Source organism: Drosophila virilis, chromosome 5 (assembly GCF_030788295.1).
Source record: "Drosophila virilis strain 15010-1051.87 chromosome 5, Dvir_AGI_RSII-ME, whole genome shotgun sequence".
Taxonomy (NCBI): domain Eukaryota; kingdom Metazoa; phylum Arthropoda; class Insecta; order Diptera; family Drosophilidae; genus Drosophila; species Drosophila virilis.
The window spans coordinates 6,200,006-6,224,187 of NC_091547.1; the positions used below are offsets into that span (position 1 = coordinate 6,200,006).

The 24,182-nt window shown below is 43.2% G+C and overlaps 2 protein-coding genes across 12 annotated transcripts in view; one reads left to right on the forward strand and one right to left on the reverse strand.

The window, feature by feature from the left end:
• LOC6624884 (protein qui-1) overlaps nt 1-24,182 on the reverse strand; it is a 73,571-nt gene that overhangs the window by 3,498 nt on the left and 45,891 nt on the right. For 5 of the 10 annotated variants that reach the window (XM_070210245.1, XM_070210246.1, XM_070210244.1 and 2 more), the window contains 11 exons: nt 21,690-22,599; nt 21,132-21,595; nt 18,459-18,906; nt 18,253-18,379; nt 18,030-18,141; nt 15,903-16,085; nt 7,305-7,400; nt 6,138-7,221; nt 5,820-6,062; nt 5,431-5,747; nt 3,887-5,204 (listed from right to left, as the gene is read on the reverse strand). In XM_070210245.1, coding sequence (XP_070066346.1) covers nt 4,368-5,204; nt 5,431-5,747; nt 5,820-6,062; nt 6,138-7,221; nt 7,305-7,400; nt 15,903-16,085; nt 18,030-18,141; nt 18,253-18,379; nt 18,459-18,906; nt 21,132-21,595; nt 21,690-22,599 — 4,821 coding nt within the window. In that variant the 3' untranslated portion in view covers nt 3,887-4,367. Of the gene's footprint in view, nt 1-3,886; nt 5,205-5,430; nt 5,748-5,819; nt 6,063-6,137; nt 7,222-7,304; nt 7,401-15,902; nt 16,086-18,029; nt 18,142-18,252; nt 18,380-18,458; nt 18,907-21,131; nt 21,596-21,689; nt 22,600-24,182 lie in introns of those variants that run through there. The other 5 variants (XR_004303922.2, XR_004303923.2, XM_032436057.2 and 2 more) reach the window with 2 other exon arrangements.
• On the forward strand, nt 8,120-13,524 carry LOC138911402 (uncharacterized). 2 transcript variants are annotated; one of them, XM_070210252.1, is made up of 2 exons: nt 8,120-9,668; nt 9,724-13,524. In XM_070210252.1, exons 1-2 carry the CDS (start codon nt 8,394-8,396, stop codon nt 9,733-9,735), a joined length of 1,287 nt encoding a protein of 428 aa, XP_070066353.1. In that variant the 5' UTR covers nt 8,120-8,393; the 3' UTR covers nt 9,736-13,524. The 2 variants fall into 2 exon arrangements, with proteins under 2 accessions (XP_070066353.1, XP_070066352.1); XM_070210251.1 differs by having other exon boundaries at nt 8,120-9,646.

Genomic DNA, 24,182 nt, shown 5'->3' on the forward strand with positions numbered 1-24,182 from the left:
AAATAGTACTAGCTACTCATAACTACCCTGCAGGATATATTTTAAGCAGCTTACAAATAAAAATGTATCAGAATTAGTTTAAAACTGTGACAAAAATAAGATGCATTTAAGTATGTGTAAGTATAATTGTGTAATATCCAAAACAGAATGTAACTGCATAGTTAGAACATATTTTTCAATTGTTAACAAAAAAAAAAAAAAAAGAGACTTCTGGATGTTAAGCTATCAACCTTTCTTGGAAAGGTTTTAGGGTCTCGAAAATTGTCAATTAATGTTTTTACGGCCCTGGCCGAAAAAAAAATCAAAACCGATTCATAGATGACCCATAATATCCTTGGTTTTAACATACCATTGATAGAGTCCTGGTGAACCTACAAAAATATGAATGTATGATGTTTCCCACAGCCGTCCCCTCTATGCCCTTCTCCCTCTATGGTTCTTAGATGACCGATATATCCTTGGTTTTACCATATCATTGATATAGTCCTAGTGAACCTTTAGTTCCCAATCCCGGCAAAATTCGCTAAAAAGTTTTACCCACACTTAATATAAGGTTTAAAAAATGAAAGGTCGCAAAATGCCATTGCACTGGGTCCGGCCGTTGTCTCACATTGTAAAATCAAAAATCAGTTGAAATACCAGGCAAACAGAAATTCCCAGCAGGTAGATGCACAGAATTTTATTTTTGCAAAAATGATTATTTGCATGTTTTTGAACAGTTGACTGTTAAAGAACTTTTATTTAACAGTTCAATGTTAAGTAGCTGTTAGTTAACATACCACTGTAAACAGCCTCCGGACGGGGGAGTTATGTCGTTTCGAAACGTCATATCTCCATGATTTTCTTAGAGCGGCGGAGCTATGTCGTTTTGAAACGTCAAATCTCCAAGATTTTTTTAGAGCGGCGGAGCTATGTCGCTTCAAAACGACATAATCTCGCCGTGATCGACGGCGAAGTTATGTCGCTTTGAAACGTAATATCTCCAAGATCTTTTAGAGCGGCGGAGGTATGTCGCTTCAAAACGACATAATCTCGCCATGATCGACGGCGAAGTTATGTCGCTTTGAAACGTCATATCTCCAAGATTTTTTTAGAGCGGCGGAGCTATGTCGCTTCAAAACGACATAATCTCGCCGTGATCGACGGCGAAGTTATGTCGCTTTGAAACGTCGTATCTCCAAGATTTTTTAGAGCGGCGGAGGTATGTCGCTTCAAAACGACATAATCTCGCCAAGATCGACGGCGAAGTTATGTCGCTTTGAAACGTAATATCTCCAAGATCTTTTAAAGCGGCGGAGGTATGTCGTTTCAAAACGACATAATCTCGCCAAGATCGACGGCAAAGTTATGTCGCTTTGAAACGTCATATCTCCAAGATCTTTTAGAGCGGCGGAGGTATGTCGCTTCAAAACGACATAATCTCGCCGTGATCGACGGCGAAGTTATGTCGCTTTGAAACGTAATATCTCCAAGATTTTTTTAGAGCGGCGGAGGTATGTCGCTTCAAAACGACATAATCTCGCCATGATCGACGGCGAAGTTATGTCGCTTTGAAACGTCATATCTCCAAGATTTTTTTAGAGCGGCGGAGCTATGTCGCTTCAAAACGACATAATCTCGCCGTGATCGACGGCGAAGTTATGTCGCTTTGAAACGTAATATCTTCAAGATCTTTTAGAGCGGCGGAGGTATGTCGCTTCAAAACGACATAATCTCGCCATGATCGACGGCGAAGTTATGTCGCTTTGAAACGTCATATCTCCAAGATTTTTTTAGAGCGGCGGAGGTATGTCGCTTCAAAACGACATAATCTCGCCAAGATCGACGGCGAAGTTATGTCGCTTTGAAACGTCATATCTCCAAGATTTTTTTAGAGCGGCGGAGCTATGTCGCTGCCACGTGCTTATTGTAAAGGGCTAATTTTATGCGCGCCCCAAGAGTATGCAGTAAAACTGTTATTTTAATAGGCTCAAGCATATTATGCGGACAGCTCGAAAGTATGCAATGCTTTCTTTTTCTAATATGTGCACAACCACACGCACGTTTTTGGAAAACTCTAAATGGTCATATCTCGGCCAAATAAAGCCCGATTTCGGTCAAAAAGGGAAGGGCTACTCGAGGAGGTCCGTAGAATCCGCCAAGATCGACGGCGAAGTTATGTCGCCTTGAAACGTCATATCTCCAAGATTTTTTTAGAGCGGCGGAGCTATGTCGCTTCAAAACGACATAATCTCGCCAAGATCGACGGCGAAGTTATGTCGCTTTGAAACGTCATATCTCCAAGATTTTTTTAGAGCGGCGGAGCTATGTCGCTGCCACGTGCTTATTGTAAAGGGCTAATTTTATGCGCGCCCCAAGAGTATGCAGTAAAACTGTTATTCTAATAGGCTCAAGCATATTATGCGCACAGCTCGAAAGTATGCAATGCTTTCTTTTACTATGTGCACAACCACACGCACGTTTTTGGAAAACTCTAAATGGTCATATCTCGGCCAAATAATGCCCGATTTCGGTCAAAAAGTTAAGGGCTACTCGGGGAGGTCCATAGAAACCGCGAAGATCAACGGCTAAGTTATGTCGCTTTGAAACGTCATATCTCCAAAATTTTTTTAGAACGGCGGAGCTATGTCGCTTCAAAACGACATAATCTCGCCAAGATCGACGGCGAAGTTATGTCGCTTTGAAACGTCATACCTCCAAGATTTTGTTAGAGCGGCGGAGGTATGTCGCTTTAAAACGACATAATCTCGCCAAGATCGACGGCGAAGTTATGTCACTTTGAAACGTCATATCTCCAAGATTTATTTAGAGCGGCGGAGGTATGTCGCTTCAAAACGACATAATCTCGCCAAGATCGACGGCTAAGTTATGTCGCTTTGAAACGTCATATCTCCAAAATTTTTTTAGAATGGCGGAGCTATGTCGCTTCAAAACGACATAATCTCGCCAAGATCGACGGCGAAGTTATGTCGCTTTGAAACGTCATATCTCCAAGATTTTTTTAGAGCGGCGGAGCTATGTCGCTTCAAAACGACATAATCTCGCCAAGATCGACGGCGAAGTTATGTCGCTTTGAAACGTCATATCTCCAAGATTTTTTTAGAGCGGCGGAGCTATGTCGCTTCAAAACGACATAATCTCGCCATGATCGACGGCGAAGTTATGTCGCTTTGAAACGTCATATCTCCAAGATCTTTTAGAGCGGCGGAGGTATGTCGTTTCAAAACGACATAATCTCGCGAAGATCGACGGCGAAGTTATGTCGCTTTGAAACGTCATATCTCCAAGATCTTTTAGAGCGGCGGAGGTATGTCGTTTCAAAACGACATTATCTCGCCAAGATCGACGGCGAAGTTATGTCGCTTTGAAACGTCATATCTCCAAGATTTTTTTAGAGCGGCGGAGCTATGTCGCTTCAAAACGACATAATCTCGCCATGATCGACGGCGAAGTTATGTCACTTTGAAACGTCATATCTCCAAGATTTATTTAGAGCGGCGGAGCTATGTCGCTGCCACGTGCTTATTGTAAAGGGCTAATTTTATGCGCGGCCCAAGAGTATGCAGTAAAACTGTTATTCTAATAGGCTCAAGCATATTATGCGGACAGCTCGAAAGTATGCAATGCTTTCTTTTACTAATATGTGCACAACCACACGCACGTTTTTGGAAAACTCTAAATGGTCATATCTCGGGCAAATAAAGCGCGATTTCGGTCAAAAAGGGAAGGGCTACTCGGGGAGGTCCATAGAAACCGCCAAGATTAACGGCAAAGTTATGTCGCTTTGAAACGTCATATCTCCAAGATTTTTTTTAGATCGGCGGAGCTATATCGCTTTAAAACGACATAACTCCATAACCACACGATTGAAAAAAAAAGGTTGAAATAAAAAAAACAAATGAGGATAATATTTATTGCTGTTTACAATTATATTATTATGAATCTATAAATATTTATGCTATTATTGCCAAGGTTCTTAAAAACATAATAAAATAAATGAAAATCTCGAATTTATAATTGGCGCAGAAGCTACACGGACGACTGACTAGGACAAATTGCTTCACAGTGTGTGTAATAAATATAACTCCTTTATAAAACTAAGAATAAATAATGCACAGTTCACTCCAACATACATCTGCGACTAGCTCCGCTTAAAAAGCAGCCTGCAGCGTACGCATGGCAAAAGGAGTTTTATACAAAATAAAAGATGCTAGAAACTACTTAGAATAAACAGAAGTTTTGTAGTGCAATGTAGAAATTGGTTAAAAAGTAGTGTAGCGGTCCGTGCGTTTGCTCTACATGTGTATGTGCTGGGTGTACAGGGGCAGGTCGTACTGGTGGCAGGTCGTAGTGGGGTGTAAGGTCGTTCATTGCGTCACACAGTCATTGCAATCGGCGGTGGGCGGCTCGGCGGGCGTGGTGCGGACTTTTTGCTCAGATCTGCCACGAAAAAGCGGCCAACGGCGGCCCCAGAAGCCACAGGAGCTGGTCGTGCGGCCCAGTTTCTTAGCGGGCTCAGCTGGCGCTGGGCTAGCAACCAGGTGGGGACTGGCACGCTCCACAGCCATGGTGCCGAGAGTGGCCTGTGTGGATTGAGGATGCAGCACTAGATCGTTGCGCGGTCGTCGCACCTGCCGACAATCGTAGTTCTCCACGACTATTATGGGCGTGGCATGTGGCAGACGATCCGGCACATTGACACGGATATGCGGCAGCAGGGACTGACATTGGCGCTGGCGGCTCTGGCTGCGTCGGCGACTGCGACTGCGCCACAAATGCGGCTTAAAGCTGGGCCAGTGGAAGAACTGACGCACCCTAACTGGACGCTCCGTTTGCAGCAGATCGCGCACCAAGTCGGGCGCTTGCTGGTTCAACGGAGGGCAGCTGGAATTGCTGGCGTTGTTGTTGTTCTGGCTGTCATGTCTGTCGGGATTAGTGTTGTTGTTGTTGTTGTTGTTGTTGCTGTTGTTGCTGTTGTTGCTGTGGTGCGGTGGCGTGCTGACATAAAATTTGGTTTTGGTGCGAGAGACACGCAAGCTACTGGTCTTCCATGCATCGTGCAGGGTTCGGATGCCGGGCAAGCGTGCGAGCATATGGATGTGGTCGTAGGAGGCTGACAACATACCTGCGCGCTCATCCTGATACTCATCATCGTCGGAGGACTCTAGCCGGTCCTCCACCAGCGACGTCTGCCGCGACAGACCCTTTTGCGTGTAAGCGAACAGAGACGAAGCCAAGAAGTCAACATAAAAGTAAAACGAAATGAAAATTGAAAAAAAAAAACAAGTAGATAACACAGCTGATGAGAACGCGTCTACAAAAGCAAACTCGTGGCATTCGTGACACGCGCGCATCACTAGGACTACACACAGGACACAGCAGACAGATGGACAGCAGACAACAGGACAGTGGGCGTGGCTGGCAACTTACCGCATTGTGACGTCGTCGAGGCGGCGAACGTTTGTTCCACAGCGCCTCCAGTTGATCGAAATGCTGGGACTGGGCGAGCGCCGCCTGCTCCGGTCCCAAGTTGGCTTGGGAGGCGCCCGTTTTGGTTTCAGCTATCTTCGAGATCTCCTCCATGCTGGCCGAGACGCTGAAGCGTCGCTTCAGGCGCTCATCCACCTGGGCCATCATCACGGAGGAGGTCAGATGGCCATATTTCTTTTGCCAGGTGTATGTGTCCAGGGAGACCTCTTTTTTGAGCAGCCGCTTCATCTGTCGCTTGGGGCCCTGTGGACGCAAATCTGTGTCGGAGCAGCAAGAACGAAGAGTAGGTTATGGATGTGGCTGTTTAGGGGGCAATGATTCAGACTTACCTTCCACATCCTTGCTGGGACCGGAATAGGTCGGCAGCTTGACATACTGTGCCGGCGTATTATGCAAACAGATGACGGGCAAATTGTAGCTATCCACCAGCTGGACAAGCACACGGGACACTTCTAGGCTGATGTCGAAGTGCGTGAAGGGCACGTGCATCTGCAGCGATGTGAGCGCCAGGCCACGCTTCGTTTCCCACACAATTAACGTCTTGTCATCGCTGCCCGAGACAGCCGTGGAGCCTGGAAGAGACAGGAGAGGAGAGGCAGCAATGTATTAAGAAATTGTTGGACCTCCAGGCTATCCAGCTGACTCACCATCGGCGGAGACCTTGACGCCAATAACAGCGCCCAAATGGCCGGCCAATGTGTGCACCTCCTCCCCGGTGAGCAAATCCCATATAATCAGATTCATATCCTTTGAGCCGGAGATGACCTGCGTTTTATTGGTCACAGAGACGGCCACACAGGTGACCGCATCGCTGTGACCGACGAGCACCTGGCTCAGCTTGCCGCCCATCGATTGCCACACCTTCAGCGACATATCCCTGGAGCCAGTTATAATGTGCATGCTGTCCGCGCTAATCTCGAAGCAGGTTATCTCGTCCGAGTGCGAGACGGAATACTTTTCATCCTCCTGCGTTAGGGACCAGATCTTTAGGGTATTGTCGCCATTCGTGGAGACGGCGAAGCGCATGTTGTTGGTGGCCGCTAGTTTCTTGTACGGACCCTGTATGGTCTGGAGCAGATTGCCCGAGTCGGCCATCCACACGAGCATCATCGACTCACGATCCGTGGAGATGACGCGCAGCGAGTCCATGAGCACCACCAGCTGCATAACTGGCGCCGCATGTCCCTTGAATGTGTGATTGATTTCGCCCAGCGCCAGAGTCCAGATCTGCACCAGACGATCCTCGCCGCCCGTGGCCAAGAACTCGCCGTTTGGCGCAAATTTCAGACAATTGACGACACAGGTGTGACCCTCCAGTGTGCTCTGATATTCCGGCGTATTGATGCGCATCATGTGCACACTCCGGCCGGAGGCAATCGCCAGCTGCTGCGAGTCGCGCGACAAGTCGAAGCATGTGATCGGCGGTAACGTGGTCGAGGGCGAACGCTGCGCCTGGGCGTGCCGCTTCAGGCTGCGCTTGCGGCGCGGATGCCGCGAGTACGGATTCACATAGAGCTCCTCGTTCCTGAACGAATAAAAGGTGATTTTGTTGCCGCCAACGGTAATCAGAAAGTCATCATTGTCCATGGCATAAACGGCCGTAACTGGACCCGGATTCGGCGGCATTGAGCGCACCAATTTGCCGGAGTGCATGTCATAGATGAGCGCCCGCGTATCCTCGCAGCCGACCACGCACCGCTGGCTGTCCTTGCCAATGCATATGGTGCGTATCTGTGCGGGATTACAACAAAAAAGGATAGGAAGGTAAATGCCATTTGCCGTTTGACTCCGGCTCGTTGCACGCCGCGACTCACCCGCGACTTGTGTCCCTTGAGCGTGTGCAGCTCCTTGCCGGTGGCCAAGGTGCGCACGTAGAGCGCATTGTCCTCGCAGAGGGCCAGCAGGAATACCTAACGGCAGATATACGCACATACAATGTGCATTGAATGTAATTAATTGACATTTTCAGCGCCATTTTAATGCATTCCCCACCATTTGACGGCGACAAAAGGCCAACTCCGACAATCCTCTTCCCCTCTCAGGCCCGCATTCTCCCTGCTTGCCAAACCCGACTACCCAATCAAATATTAATAAATTGCATTCCACAGTTGCACAGTTGCAATTTTTACAGTTCGTGCACTGAGCAAAATTGCTGCTGAGAAAGTTAAAGCAATGCAGCCGCTTTTGACCAACTGCTAGATACTCTGGAAAAACTGCTTGATATGGCTGTGAAACAGCTGTTATGCCACCTTTTCAAAGGATCAGTCCTCACTAGCATCACAGACTTCTCTGGAGGATTACTTGAATGACACATGTAAATTTCTTCCCTAGTTTCTCTAAATCTCTCTTTCCTTTTTCACTCTCGCTTCATGTTTTGTCTAAGTCGATTGTTCTTTTCTGTCCTCGTAGAGAAAGTCTCAAGCACCCCCTATTCTCTCATTTTTCTTCCTCTCTCTCTCTACCTTTCTTTTTGTACTTCCCTTCGAGTATATATAAAAAAAAAAACGCGAAAACAGAGTATAAAAACGCAATTTCATTTTAAGAGTTTAGTTTTCTTATTGGCGCATCGCCAGATCGAGTATTCGCCTTTGTTGTTTTTGTTTATGTGCTTATATGCTGGCTCGTATTGTAATAGGATAAGAGCATCATTGGTAACCCTAGCCAGGGTATTATAGTGTCACTATCTATGTTAATTATAACAGTACGATAAGTAAATATCGATAAAGAAAAGCGGCTGCAGAGAAGAAGTGGAAGGCAGTCTCTCTACAGTACTAGCAGTAAGAAGACGTGTTGTTAAAAATAAAAAGGCAACCCGAACATAAGTTAAATCAACGAAGAAAATCATACTATTACAATATCAGAAGTGGGATTGACTCAGAAAAAAAAAAAAAAAACACAACAAAATGGAAAATATAAATATAAATGACGTGTCAATAGCGACATTGAAAAGTTGGTTGGCATTACTAAATTTGCCAACAGAGGGTACCAAAACTGAGCTGATGGCGAGATTAAATAAGGTACCAGTGGATATCCGAGACGATGCTGCAAAGGAACTTGAAGTTCAACGTAACAAGGAACAGACAATTGAGGCTCAAAATGAGTTGCAAAACATAATGCAACAACAGCGTGACGAAATAGCAAATGGCGCCGAGATGCTGAAATTGATGCGTCTCGAAATTGAAGCGTCTCGAAAATTCCTAGAAGAATTTCAAGTAACGGTGAACCGCAACTCGCACATCGGCGGGAGCGACGGGGGAGAGCAAGAAAGTGAAGTCGGCGATTTATTGCAGCTAGAGGATGGTCACACTGAAGAAAGACCACGGTCGACGGATGGCAACGCTGGTGCAGCTGATTACACTGGAACGGATGGCAACGCTGGTGCAGCTGATCACGCTGGTGCAGCGGGCAACGCTGGGGCAGCTGGAAGGATCGACGAAAGTGGCAACGCTGTCGGAGGCAACTTAAATAATTGCATCCAAACTGGAGCGATGATGTTAGCCAAGGAAATTTTATTAGAATTTACTGGAGAAAGTGAGGTGCGTAAATGGGTAATGCAATTCTTCAATGTGGCCAAGATCTACAGACTAAATGATATGCAACAGCACTTGCTTTGTATAAGCAAATTGAAAGGCGGTGCTTTGAAGTGGTTGCATGCAGACCCTATGCGCATCATTGCTCCGATTGACGAGATGCTAAATCAATTGGTTTTGGCCTTCGGGGGAGGATTTTCGAAGTCGGAACTACGACAGAAGTTCGAGGATCGGGTTTGGAAACCAGATGAGGTGTTCGCCACATATTTTAGCGAAAAAAGCATATTGGCACAGGACATCAACATTGATGTAGAGGAGTTAATGGAGGGTATTATTCGAGGCATACCTTGCGAAAACTTGCGCACTCAAGCTAGTATGCATTGCTTTACCAATCCGGCTCAAATTTTACGTGCGTTTGCAGCTATAAAGTTGCCAATTAAACGGGTACGAAACCATGTAGTGAAACAAACTGCACAGGAAGCACAGGCGGACAAACAACAACGTTGCTACAATTGCAATGTTAAGGGCCATTGGGCCAAAGATTGTTTAAAGCCCAAACGGGAGGCAGGATCTTGCTATGCGTGCGGCTCAAAGGATCATTTAATAGCAGGATGTCCAAATAAAAAGTATGATATGGAAAACAAATATGTAAGATACTTAAGAATTCATTTTAGTAACTCATTTAACAAATCAATAATTGCAGAATGCCTTATAGACTCTGGCAGCCCTATTTCATTTTTAAAGGAAAAGTTTGTGCCATTAAAAGTAAAGCGTATGCCAGATGCAAATTCGTATGTAGGTTTAAATGAAAGTAAATTGAAAAATTTTGGAAAAATTTTATGTTTTATGAAGAAAAAGTTAATAAATGTTTATTTTAATGTTATAATTGTGGCAAATGAGTCTATGAGGTATGACGCTGTGCTTGGTAGAGATTTTATGGATTCTTTTGGTTTAAATATTGATTTAAGAACATTAAAAATTGTGAACGGGCATAAAGTTGATCACCAGAATAATGGTAAAAATGATATCATAGCTACAAGCTACAAAGAAAAACAAAAAAAAGTGGACGATGAAGATATCAAACACGAGCAAAATGAAACTATATTGTTAAATGATAAAATCGTTAATAAGGAAATAGTCAGTAATGAAACTGGTAGTGATGAATTAGTTAGTGAGAAAATTGTTAGTCCGGAAACGCTTGGTGATAAAGTTGGTAGTGATGAGATAGTTAGAAATAAAATAATTAGTGGTGAAATAGTTAGAAATGAAGTGATTGGGATCGAAACTGTTAGTGATGAGATAGTTAGTTATGGAGAGCTTAAGCTCGAACCTGATAGTGAAGAAGTTGTTAGTGATGAAATTATCTATAATCAAACCGGGATTGAAAAAGTGATTATAGAAGATATAGGAAACAGTGCAGTTAAAATTAATAATCATGTTAATGAAGCGCCAGTGAATAGCGAAATCATGGGAGTGTTAGAAGAGAATTTTGAGAAGGATATCTTAACAATAAGTTGGGAAGATTCTAACAAAAGAGAAAATATATATATTTTAAGTGAAGATATTGATTACAGCACAAAGTGTGAATTTGAAAATTTATTTGAAAATACTTATGTAAAAGCGAAAAGGCCAAATCAGCCAAAATTAAGACATGAGTTAAGCATAAGATTAGAAAACGACAAAGTATTTAATTGTACACCTAGGCGGTTATCTTATATGGAAAAAGAAAAGTTGCAAGAATTATTAGACGACTATTTAAAAGATGGAATCATTAGGCCAAGTTGTTCAGAGTATGCATCACCTATAGTACTAGTGAAGAAAAAAACTGGAGACATGAGGTTATGTATTGATTTTAGAAGACTGAACAAAATTATATGTAGAGACAACTACCCGCTACCATTGATCGACGATTTATTAGACAGACTATGCGGAAAAACAGTATTTTCAAAGTTGGATCTAAAAAACGGGTATTTTCATGTTTTTGTTAATGAGCAATCTATTAAATACACTTCATTTGTTACCCCTTTAGGACAATATGAATTTCTTAGGATGCCCATGGGTTTAAAAACTGCGCCACATGTATTTCAAAGATTTGTTAATAACATATTTTGTGATATGATAAAAGATAATAAGGTAATTGTTTACATGGATGATATTATGATAGCAAGTACAAACATAAAGGAACACATGGAGACCTTAAAGGAAGTGTTTATAAGACTGGTGCAAAACAAATTAGAGTTGAAATTAGATAAGTGTGAATTTTTTAAAAGCAGCGTTAAATATTTAGGATTTGTGGTGGATAGTAAAGGCGTTAGGGCTGATGAAAAAGGGTTAGAAGCGGTTAAATCCTTTCCAATACCAAACAAAATTCAGGGAGTACAAAGTTTCCTAGGGTTATGCTCCTACTTCAGGAGGTTCATTTTAAACTTTTCTATATTAGCTAAACCCTTATATGATTTATTGAAAAAAGATAAGAAATTCAAGTTTGGAGAAGAGGAGTTTAAGTGTTTTAATATGTTAAAAGATAAATTGTTAGAGGCGCCAGTACTATCAATATATAATTACAAAGAAGAAATAGAACTACATTGTGATGCCAGCGCAGTGGGATTTGGGGCTGTTTTATTTCAAAAAAAAAGAAGATAGGAAATTACACCCGATTTTTTATTTTTCTAAAAGAACAACCGAAGTAGAGTCTAAATATCATAGTTTTGAGTTAGAAACGCTAGCCATCATTTACGCATTACGCAGATTTCGTATATATCTGCAGGGAAAACGATTTAAAATAATGACAGATTGCAACTCTTTAACTTTAACGCTTAACAAAATAGATTTAAATCCGAGAATTGCTAGATGGGCGTTAGAACTACAAAATTACGATTTTGAGTTAGTGCATAGATCGGGCAAGCAAATGCAACATGTGGATGCGTTAAGCAGATGTTATGAGGACATTTTAGTTATTGAATCCAATAGTTTTGAGGACAATTTAGTTATTTGCCAAAGCAAAGATGACAAACTGGTAGATATTAGAAAGATGTTAGAAAAAGAAGAGCACAAGCTATTCGAAATGAGAAATGGGGTCATTTACAGAAAAACAAATGATGGCAGATTAGTTTTTTATGTACCAAAGGATATGGAAGAACATGTACTTTACAAATATCATGATGAGTTGGGACATGCTGGGAGAGATAAGATGATCGATGCCATTGGAAAGAGTTACTGGTTCCCATATATTAAGGAAAAAGCAATAAAGCATATAGGGAATTGTTTAAAATGCATTGCCTTCGCCCCCAAGACGGGTAAGAGTGAAGGACTATTACATAGCATACCGAAAGGAAACAAACCGTGGGAGATGATCCATATAGACCATTATGGACCAATTAATGCAGGAAGGGCTAATAAATATATATTGGCGGTGGTTGACGGATTTTCAAAATTTGTTAGACTATATACAGCAAAGACAACAAGTACGAAAGAAGCGATTAAGGCATTAAAAGATTATTTCAGAGCGTATAGTAGACCTAAGTTCATTGTATCGGACAGAGGGAGTTGTTTTACTGCAAAAGAGTTTGATGAATTTTTAAAAAATGAGGGAGTAACGCATATTAAAATAGCAACGGGTTGTCCGCAAGCAAATGGTCAGGTGGAAAGGTTGAATAGAGACTTGGGTCCGATGATGGCAAAAATGGCGGAGCCAGAAAATGGTTTACATTGGGATGTTATTATAGAAAATGTTGAATATGCAATAAACAACACACAACACAAAAGCATAAAGAAATTTCCAAGCGAAATGTTATTCGGATTACAACAGAAAGGAAAAGTTGTTGATGAATTAAAAGAAAAATTAGAAGAGTTTACACAGGTGAACACGTGTGATAAAAGAAATTTAGAAAATATAAGAAAGAGTGGAGAAATATATCAAAAAGAAGCTCAAATCAGAAATGAAGAGCGGATTAATAAAAAGAAGAAAGTATCAGTAGAATATAAAATAGGTGACTATGTCATGGTAAAAAATTTTGATAGCACACCAGGAGTTTCAAAAAAGTTAATACCAAGATATAAAGGGCCTTATAGTATAGAAAAGATTTTAAAAAATGATAGATACTTGTTAAAGGATGTAGAAGGCTTTCAATTATCTCGCAACCCGTACGTTGGTATCTGGAATAGCCAAAACTTTAAGCATTGGATGCGAAAATAGGCAATAAGCATTAGTTATAAAGATAGATACACATATAAAAGACAGAGATCGGGAGCTCTCTTTGTCAGGATGGCCGAGTTGTAATAGGATAAGAGCATCATTGGTAACCCTAGCCAGGGTATTATAGTGTCACTATCTATGTTAATTATAACAGTACGATAAGTAAATATCGATAAAGAAAAGCGGCTGCAGAGAAGAAGTGGAAGGCAGTCTCTCTACAGTACTAGCAGTAAGAAGACGTGTTGTTAAAAATAAAAAGGCAACCCGAACATAAGTTAAATCAACGAAGAAAATCATACTATTACAGTATTTTATTTGACTTAAATATTAATAAATTTCTCGCCGTGTGCCCGTGCAAAAAACGGCTGGGCTGCAGTTTTTCAAGCGAGCCGGGAAATTGAAAAATGCCAACAACAACAAGAATAGCTCGTCACGCTGCCGCCGTCGAAGCAAATGGCAAGGACCAAGGCCAGCGTTGGGGCCATTTGGCTCATTGCAACATTTCAATTTTCAGGGGAAATGCCCGGCCAGACGATACGAAAGAAAGAATGTGCCCGACTCCAGGCGGAAGGGAGGAGTGTGGGCGGCGTCTGGCATGGGGGAATTTAGCGTGCCGCAGAGCCATCAGGATGTAAGCCAAAGTGTAAGAAAGTTGATTTCCGTTTGCCATTTGCCACACGGCTGTCCAAGAGCTGGAGCCTAAGAATGCGAGCCAGGCATAAAGGACTTGTCTCTCAAGTGGCTTGACGGCAATAGAGCATATATGAGTGTGCCATGCGAGTGTGTGTATGTGCGAGAATTACATTTCAATTTGAGGCTGAAAAATATTTGCCGCACACAGCGCACAGCGAAATTGTGGCAGCACGAGCTGCTTACAGCCTTGTTATCGACAGCAATTGGGCAACGTGCTCAAAAGCCAATTTGCTTCATTCTTTGGCACGTTTGTTTAATGCGATAAGCCCACAATTTGGTTATACTTTTGGCTTTAAATGCGTAAAATGAGTTATCTAATTGCCAGCGAGCGGAGAGAGAGAGGGAGGAAGCGAGCCTGAGGCATGCCATTTGCAATGTTTTGCCCCGTCTCCTTAGCCCGTATCCTGTAATCGGATGCGGCACAGGCATTCGAGTCCTGCGGCAATGCGTACCTTATACTCAGCGCGCGATATAAATGCGACACAAAATCGACACTCGCCTGTCTACTTTCGATTTATAGCAATAGATAGCATGGCAAACGTAGAGGGAAGGGGCAAACAGCTAGCACTTGGTGCACGCATCAATTGTCACGCAGCTCCTAGACCTTCCAGCTCCTAGACCCTCCAGCCTCTGGCCCTCTAGCATCTAACTGCCATTGACAAAACGTCTGCGTCCGTTCCCGTGTTGATATTGTTTTGCGTGCCAAATTGCTGCTAAGTATGCAATACATATTGATGGAGACACACACACACACACACACACGCACGCACACACTCTCGCGCACAGCAGGACTCCAGACTCAAGAGCAAGCGCCTGGCAGCTGCTGCTTTTTGTCAAGCTGATTGACAACAAAGGATTTGGTTCGTAATGCGGCTGCTCTCTAAGCCAAAATCACTTATTAGAATCAGCCCGCCAGGCACAGTTCCAACTGCAGCTCCCACCCTACACCTTCCCACACCCTCAACCCTAGCCCACATCCTTAGGCTGCGTCCTGTTTGAGCTTTAGCTTCAAGTATTTTTGTATACTGTATCTTTTTTCTTTATATTGTTATTGTATCCATCAAATGCAGCTTTAAACTGTGCACAAACACACACACACACACACTGAAACCGTTGACAATTGAGATTTTATCTTGAAACTGAACTAAGATTTATTTTTGTTTTACATTCTCGTCAACAGAGATTTTTGCCATTTCATTGTTGTTGTTATTGGCATACTTTTGCAGAAATCCTTAAAGACTTAAAGAATTGCCAGGCAAATGGGCAAAGCTGTCGCCGAGATACTAGCAGCTAGTACTCACATAAGGAAGATTGTTGTAGAGCTAAATATTTGGTAGGAAAGTGAACTAAGACTTGTTATTGGGTTTCATGCTCGTCAACGAAGATTCTTGACATTTTCCTTTGTTTTATTTTGATTGTGCACACGAGAAGCTGGCATAGTTATGCCAAAGCCCTTTAAGACTTAAAGAGTTCCCAAGGACATGGCCCAAATATCAGCTAGTAGAATAGAAACCTTCTTTGTAGAGTGAAACAAAATGAATGTAGAAAAGAGGAAACCTAAATTTCGACTCTCTGATTCCAATGAACATGTTTTGTGGCAAACAATTCGAGGTAGGTATGTAAAAAGCGGTTGCTAGTTCGAATCGTAGGCACTTGTCAGAAACTATACATATTTAAAATATTTACATATATTCAAATGTAAATGGGAACTCGTAATCGATAAGGCCTGTTCATTGCATTTGACATAGTTTCGTTGCTTATTCGTTAAATATTCTTTTAGTACGTTTTCAACAATTTCTTTGCCATTCTTTCCAACTGGAGTACATGTCGTGCGGCCAAGCCTTACCTAGAAACTAGTTGCACATATGTCACGCATGTCAAATAGATTTATGAGAACGCTGCATGGCACAGACATCGCAAGTGAAAGACATTTGTCAGGCACATTATAGAGACCTCTCTTTAGCCCAACTTTGCCCTAAATGGGTGTCACTTACCGAATTCCATGAGATATCAATGCGCAGCACTGGACTCGTCATTTGCATGGTGTTCAAGAGCGCGTAGTTCTCCAGATCCCAGACACATATGTTCTTGTCATGGCTTGCCGAGATGAGGACATCACAGGCGCCAGCGACCAGAATGCCGCTAACCGGGCCACGATGAAAGCTAATGCGGTGTATCTGCAATGGAGTGTGGAGAAAAATGGCAACAGATGAGCTCATTGAATGCAATCGAGTTTTATGGTTCGATAAAGGTTGATTTAACTAAATGGTGTAAGCTGAGTGTAGGAGGGCCAGGAGCAGGAGCTGGGGCTGGGAAATTGGGAGCTAGCGTGACACATGTGACTCGATCGCTGTCGCAGTGTGCGTGTGTGTGTGTGGCACATTTTGTATGCATTAAGTTAATTACCGTTTGGCAGGCGATGTTGACAATGCGCTGGAAACCGCTTGCCGCCACGCACCGCGCCGCCTACCACTTTTTCTGCGTGTTGTGGGCGCGTGGCACCAGCCGAAAGTCACACAAAAATGCCAAAACTTTGATAAATTACACGAAAAAACTTTTGAAATGCCAAAAGCAGCGACGAGCAGCAACATGAAAGCAATGCCAGCCAGCATGACTATGACATGGCGTATACGTAATATTGTAATTAATTTAATAAGCGCCTGTAATTTTTGTGTGCTGCACGTGTGTGTGCGTATGTGTGTGTGTGTGTGTATGTCTGCTGTCTGCCAAGTCACGCCATGCTCAAAAGTAAAAGCTGCATTTCGGGGCCAGCTTTTTAAGCTCCCAAATTCTGTGCAGTCAGCGAAATTGGCTTTTGTAAAATATGCTAGCCGACTTTTTTGGGCCATAAATTTAATTTATATGTGTGTGAACAGGCGGCGCTGACACCCGCAAACATTGGCCTAACAAGCCCAAGGACAGCCACACTTTATATGCAAACATTGCATTCTAGTTAATCACAGTTTAATGTGCGTGCCTCTCTCTCTAAGGGTGTGTGCGTGTGTGTGTGTGTGTGTGGTTGCGAAATTTCAAGCTAATATGATTTATGATTACACGAACGGAGGCAGCTGGTTTTGGCTTGAATGTGTGCCGCTTCATTTGTCAGGCATGCCACAAACACAAATTCAGGTTAAGCTGGCAAAACAGGCTGGTTGACTAGCAGTTACTCAGTCTAAAGTTAGATAACAGTTGCTTAACATAGCGAAAACAGTTAACGCAATGCCTAGTTAGTTAAAATGTTTAACAGAATATGCTAAAGCAAAAAAGCACGCTGCTAGTCTAAAGATTTTGATTTTAATTGAGTGTATTGACAGCGAAGTCTTTAAAATAAATGCAAGACCTAAAAAACGATAACAGCTGCTTAACAGAACGCAATAACAAGGGCAAACAAAAGAAGTTAGCTCTGCTGTTAGTGATTCACAAGTTTAACAGCTGGTGAGCATTATGAAAGAAATGTGTGACAATCTGTAAGGCAATAAAATCGATCAAGAAATTATACGAGAAGAACAGATGTTGACAGTTTAACATAGTGAACAAATGTTAATAAGGGTCTGTAAGCAAAGATCATGTCACAGCTATGCAAAATGTGAATTATGTTAACATTTTAAAACTCGAACAGGTTTGACTCAAACTAAATATTTGATATGCCTGAACTAATTTTTTGCTGGAACATAAATCCTTTAATATATGCAAACATAACCCTTTGTGACTATGATATAGGGTGCGCAGTATCTACACACACACACACACACACACACACACGCACACACAAACACTCACAGACACACATGGGCAGAGATTATGACCTCGCAGTGGCAGCAACAGCGTTGGCTAAGGAATTATGCAAATTAATGCGGTTTGTTTGTTGTGGGTCGGGCTCGTGGCGCGGTCTCGCAATTAGGCAACAGCCAAATGCATTTCACATTACAAATTTTACATTCTGCATTATGCATTTCATAATTTGTGTGTGGCTGAAAGCGAAATGCAAATGACTAAATGGAGGGGCAAAAATGTGAACAAATTAAAAATAGTAAATAGTAAATTGCGTGCGCGCAATTAAATATGAATTCAATTAAAAATCATTGCCTGCTAGCAGTTTCTATAGCACATGCTCTGCTCACCAATTTGCCGCTGGCCAGGTCTGTGATGGCGATGGTTGCATCCTCGCTGCTGCTGATGATCAGCGTGTTATTGACACCAGCTGCCACGCCTGTCACTGACGCTGTGTGGGCTCTGGGTTAGCCAGAAAGTGAAAAGAAAAAAAAGAAAATGAAAAATGTTACGCATTAAAAGTGCCAGTCGAGATTTCCATTGTCAAAGGGGCAGGGGGTGGGTACAACTTACTTAATGTGCGCTCGTCGCTCGCGCAGCGACACGTGCCAGACCAAAACAGTTGTATCCTCGGAGCCGGTCAGCAGCAGCTGCGACTGTTGCGGCGCCACCAGCAGGCACGTGACTGCCGCAGTGTGTCCTGCAAAGTGTGTATAAGTTTGTGTGTGTGGCATGATTAGCTCGTCTAATGGCAGCGCATTAAGCACGGACGCCCTTACCCTTATACGTGTGCTCCAGCGAGTTGCTCATGATGTGCCACAACTGCACATCGCCTGAATTGGTGGCCAGTATCAGATGTTGCCGCGACGGCGCTAGGCAAACGGCGCGTATTACTCCGGTGCCGGACACGGTCATGTTGCGTATCTGGGAGGGCAACGGCGCCGGCAGCCAGCCGGTCAGCGGAACGAGCAGCGGCACCGCATAGCCATCGCACCAGGCGGTCGCCGATCGGACCGTCATGCTCAGCAGCGAGTTGTCGTCGTCGTCGTGCTCGCCAATCGGTCGCAGCCACGAGACCAGCTGTGAGCCCAGCTGCATGGGATCCCGGGTGAGCACATCGCTCGACTTTCGTATGGTGTAGTAGATGAGCTCAATGTCCCGGTCCAGCACATAGCAGCGCACGTGTTCGATTAGGCAGCGCAGGTAGCTAATGGATACCGTTTGCACCTGCAAGGTAGCCAAGTGTAAAATATTTGTGATTATCAGCGCTAATTAGGAGAATAGGACGGGAGCACTAAGAATATTACGTATACGTCAGTGTATAGGGGCGTATTTCCAATAGTAGGTATACGTCGGAGAGGAGCATTAAGAATATTACGTATACGCACGCATTTGGAAACGCATTTACAATATTACGTATACGTCGAAATTTATGCTGTACAAATCGGCATTAGCGGGGGCAATAAGAATATTACGTATACGTCATGCATGTGGAGGCGCATTTAGCATATTACGTATACGTCGGAATTGGGAGAAACATTGGACGAACATTACAAGTACATCAGCAATTGCAGAAACACTTATAATATTACGTTTACGTCACTATTTTGAAGATTAATAAGAATATTACGCATTCGTCGTGTGGTCGCTAGTGCAATTAGGCATATTGAAGAATCAATAAGAAAATTACGCATACACCGCGTATATAGCTCTGCAGTACGGTATATTGTAGATGTAATACAAATATTACGGATACGTCTTGTGCAATTCCGAATTTATGAATATTGCGTATACGCTTCATATACTCTACTGGAAATTTTGAATTATTCCAACCAAGCTTAACGCGTGCTTCATATATGTGACCAAAAATGTAATAATCCTATGAGGCGAACAAAAATTGTATATACTTATAAAAATGATTTTGAGAAGCTTATTATAACAAATGTTTTTGTGTAAATCAAGAGGTAAATGCTCTCTATTATTATGCTATGTTTTGTAATTTGATTAGTTTATTTAATTGCACATAAAAACAGATGGATGGGTTCTTGCTACACTTTGACGTCAAATTGACTTGGCAGAATTAAAGCCAGTTGGACATATGAAAAGTTCTCACATTTTCTAAAACTTTGATGCTGCCAAGTTGCAACATATAGAAATATTGAGCGCTGACCTTGGCGCTTGTTAATTGAATCAATTTGCAGCTGTTGCACTTTTAGGCATTCGCCTAATTAAAAGGCAGGTCGAATGGCTATGCAATTAGCTGCCACATTTGCTGATGCAGTAGCAAAATTTGTGGCACGTGTCGGTTTTGCATATCAGTTGCAGCTGCCACAACATAATAAAAAGCGCTTTTTCAATGTTAACATATTTCTTTTATACGAATTTTTTGTTACTCGCTTTTTGGCCAAGTTTAACTGCACTTTTTGCATATTTTTGCATGAAATGCAATTGTTTGTATTTCAAAATTGATGGCTAAATGAATATTTTATCTGTCGACCAGTGTTCAATTTGGTATGAAAACTAACTTAATTCGATTTGCCAGCACGAAAGCTGCTTAAAAATTCATCGCCAACTTTTTGCCAGTTTCGGCCTTCTCGCGAATGCAATTCGGCGAAATTTCCGCATGAACAACTTTCATAATGAATGACGACATTTAAAACAATTAAACACCAAATGAGTTGGCAGCCGGCCAAGACGGACCCGACGCGCTTTTGTTTAAGCCTTAATGCAACATTCAGCACTCGGACTTAAGTTGACGCACAAGCGGCTGATTGCATCTGAGCTCTTTTGAATTTAAGCATTTCCTTCATTTAAAGTTTCTTTAACAAACTGATTTTAATTACAAGTGTCTTTTAAGCAAATGCTTGAAATGTAAATGTTTAAAGGGTTAGCTTTAAATAACATTAGGAATCAATCTAGATGACAAATGCGGGCTGAAAACCGTCTGGCTAGCAAATAGATTCACAATGAATTTGAAACATGCAATTGGGACAATTTGAAACTTGAAAATGGCAAAGATTAGTATGAAAGTTAGAAAAAGACGCTTAACAGAAGTAAAAAGTTATAATTATAACATATTCGCATGTTTATAACATTCGGAAATTTCTATCTGTAATTATCGTGACATGACACAGAATTCACATCAGAAATTTTAAACTCTTTGGCAACTTATCAAAAATGTATGAAGCATAAATAAAAGATGCTTGAACTTTTGGCTTTTGGAGGGAGACTTGCTCGATTTTCATGACTTGTTTAAGTTTATTAGACAAGTTGAGTGCAGATTTTGTCAGCTGTTTGTGGGCCACACAAAGGCGCAAATCGAGCTGATTGCAAAGTGGTTTTAGCTCGTTCCTAAACTAATTTCCGCAACGCTGACTAATTGCAAATGCTCGTTAAAATTATTGGATGGGTGTGGGTGGGACCAGTGAGGGGTTGGCATACTGGCAACTTACCGCCGCGAGCAGGAAATCAAAATTACAGACTGCGATCTGCTTGAATCGAGTCGTGTCATCGGAGCGCATCAGATGATGCCAGCTCTCCTCGACGTGCCGCATGCTGTAGGAAACATCGGCGGCAATGGGATTGTAAAAGGTGGATGTGTCGTCGTTGTGATGCGTTGAGGATGATTTACGGCCAGCCGATACGTTATCCTTTTCGCGTTCCCTGTCCTTATCCTTGTGCGGCTCACGCTCCTTGAGACTGACAACCGACTTGCTGTCGCTTCGAGTTGTATCATTCTCCAGCGTGCTCTCATCCTCGTCCTGGGGGAAAAACAAATTGGCCAGCTCCATGTGCAGGCAACGTGTTCGCTCCACATCCATATACCGTCGCTTGGCCAGCGTGGCGCAGTAATTGTGGCGCCATTGAATGAGCACCTTGCCGGACATAATCTTGTCGTGCAGCAGCAGGCGCTTATCTGTGCGCAGAGAGAGCAACCAAGAGAGAATGCGAGAGAGAGCGTGCAAATTATATAAACCGGAGCATATAGTTAATTAATGATTCATTCCTACCCATTTGCTTGTGTATCTTCTTGAAGCTGGCGAAGCTAAAGTGTCCGTTTTGCGTCTCTATTAACGACTCGGGATCATCGGTGGGCATCAGCAGCTCGAGCAGCTCGGTCTCGGTCAGCCCGTACTCGGAGCACGTGATGTAGGCCGCCAGACTGGCCACCGCCTGCCGGCCATAGAGCTGCTCCAGCTCGTCGAACTGCTGCTCCACATAGGCCACAAAGCTGACATCCGCAGCGCACTGTTCCGGTCGCTGCAGCCGGGTCGCATTCGCCTCCAGGCCCAGATCGAACTGATACTCCGCCGACTTGAATCTATCCCGCTGCATGGGCGTAAACTTGAGCTGTTCGACGGGCGTTGTCGAGCTGCATATGATCTGCACGTTCCAGGGCAGCGATGTCGGCAGCCAGGAGAGTGCGGCGACAATGTCGCAATCCAGCGGATTCAGCAGATGCAGATCATCGATGAACAGAAACAACACGTCGTTGTTCATGTCCTCGATGCGACGTAACAGATTCTGAAACCAGTTGTTAATGTACAGCGGATCGAAGGACGCATCTTTGGGCAAATAGCCCTCGGGTATGTTGAATATAATTGAGATTTGCTGGCAGATTACGCGCAGCAGCTCCAGATTGTATGCAGAGCGAGGCGTGGCCTTCGCAAAGCGTATGACACGATGCACACGCGTCGTGCCAAACCAGCCGCCCACCTGGCCATAGAGTGTGCTAATCAGCGCACTCTTGCCGCTGCCATGTGTGCCGCATATAAAGTACGGAGCGTGCCGGCTGCCGTTCTTGAAATTCGCCATCAGATTCAGTTGCAGCTGTTGCGGCACTTGCGTCTCCAGCAGCACCACACGCTCCGTGTGCTCGCGCAGCATCCGCAAATGTGTGGCATGCTCGTGAAAGATTTCCTGTACGGTGTGAAAAACATATATATAAAAATAAATCAAAAAACGAAGAAATAACAAGAAAATAGGGAGCAATTGCCCTTGACAGCCATTGCCAAATGGGATTCAAATAGTCAACAATCAGCAGCCAAATCGCACCAATTTGAGCTGCCAGACAGCAAAAGTGCCCCGCACCGACCTGACCCCCCCCGCCCAATGCCCAGTTTGTGTCCAAGTTCGAGTCCTCGCTAGCTTTGGCTGCCAGCTTGTCGCCTCTCGTTTCCTGACCGGGGCATATATTATGCCAGAGTATCATCCGCTGCTGACTGTCAGACACTGTCTGGCCCCGCCCACAAGCCTCAATTCCGTTTGTGTGACGCTGAGTGTGTTTGTTCGCAACTTTGTTTACCTGTGCTGCTGACAGAATGCCACCTGCTGTGCTGAGCTGAGTCGGTCCCCCTAGTCACTGACATCCTCATCCTTGTGGTTCTAGTTGTTGTTGTTGCTGTTGCTGTTGCTGTTGTTTTTGTTGCTGTTGAGTGGCAGTGGCATGCTTGCCACTAACAAGTCGCCACCCGCCACTTACACTCACACGCGCACACACACACACACACACACACATACATCCCTTCAATACACTCAAGCGCCCTTCATCTTCATCTTTAACTCTGTCTAAGCTATCCAGACTGAGCTCATGCATACACTGTGCAACAAATACTTGAGTTGGACCTTAAAAGCAGTTCCTTGTATCGCAAGTGTGGACTTCAGGTTGGCAATTTTACTTTAAATTCATTTGAAGGTAAGCACCATTAAAAGGCGCTCGTCAGCTTATGAAAACAGAGGCCAAGTCCTACAAAACTTGGTCTTAAGTTTAGTTTAATACTCGTAAATATTAAAGTTGTTTTCCTTGCAGCATGTAGCATTTCTCTCAGTGTATGGCCCATGTAGTTTAAATAAAGTTGAGCTAAAGTTTATTTGGATTATTCGTAACTCGTATCCTAGCAATGTGATTTAGCACCTATTTTTACTCGGGCTTCATATTATTCGCAGTTTTTTCTGCAAAGTTGCAAAAAGTTTAGCTAATTTTGTATGTTTGCTATAGTGAGAAAACAGAGTGAACAGCGCATTTCTCTCAGTGTCAAATAAATATAATAAAGGACACCTTAATCAATATTGAACTCAGGCTTAAAGCTACTGGAATCAAATATCTATTAGCTTAACAAATATAGTATTCATATCTAGCTTTGCATTTCTCTTAGTGTTGCTAGTTCTGTTTATTTTCTGCCTATTTCTCTCAGTGCACACATCACACACCAATTAAGGTTAATCCTTGTGCCACTTAAAACTCTGCTCGTAATACCCTTCTTTCGCTCAGTGTACCCATATGCTCGCATAGTTTGAAGTGTGTGTTTTTGGTCTCAATAAGCTGCTTTTGCTCTTGCAAATCTGCTTGGACCGCTGCTCACTGCCAGCTGCACTGACTTTGACTTAGCCACTAAATCAACATTTGCCGAGAGAGACGAGCGGCGGTCAGGTGTGGAAGTGACTGTGGTTTTGCAGCTGCAGCTGTTGTTCAAGGAGTCGCTTAATTAGCTCGACATTTGCTT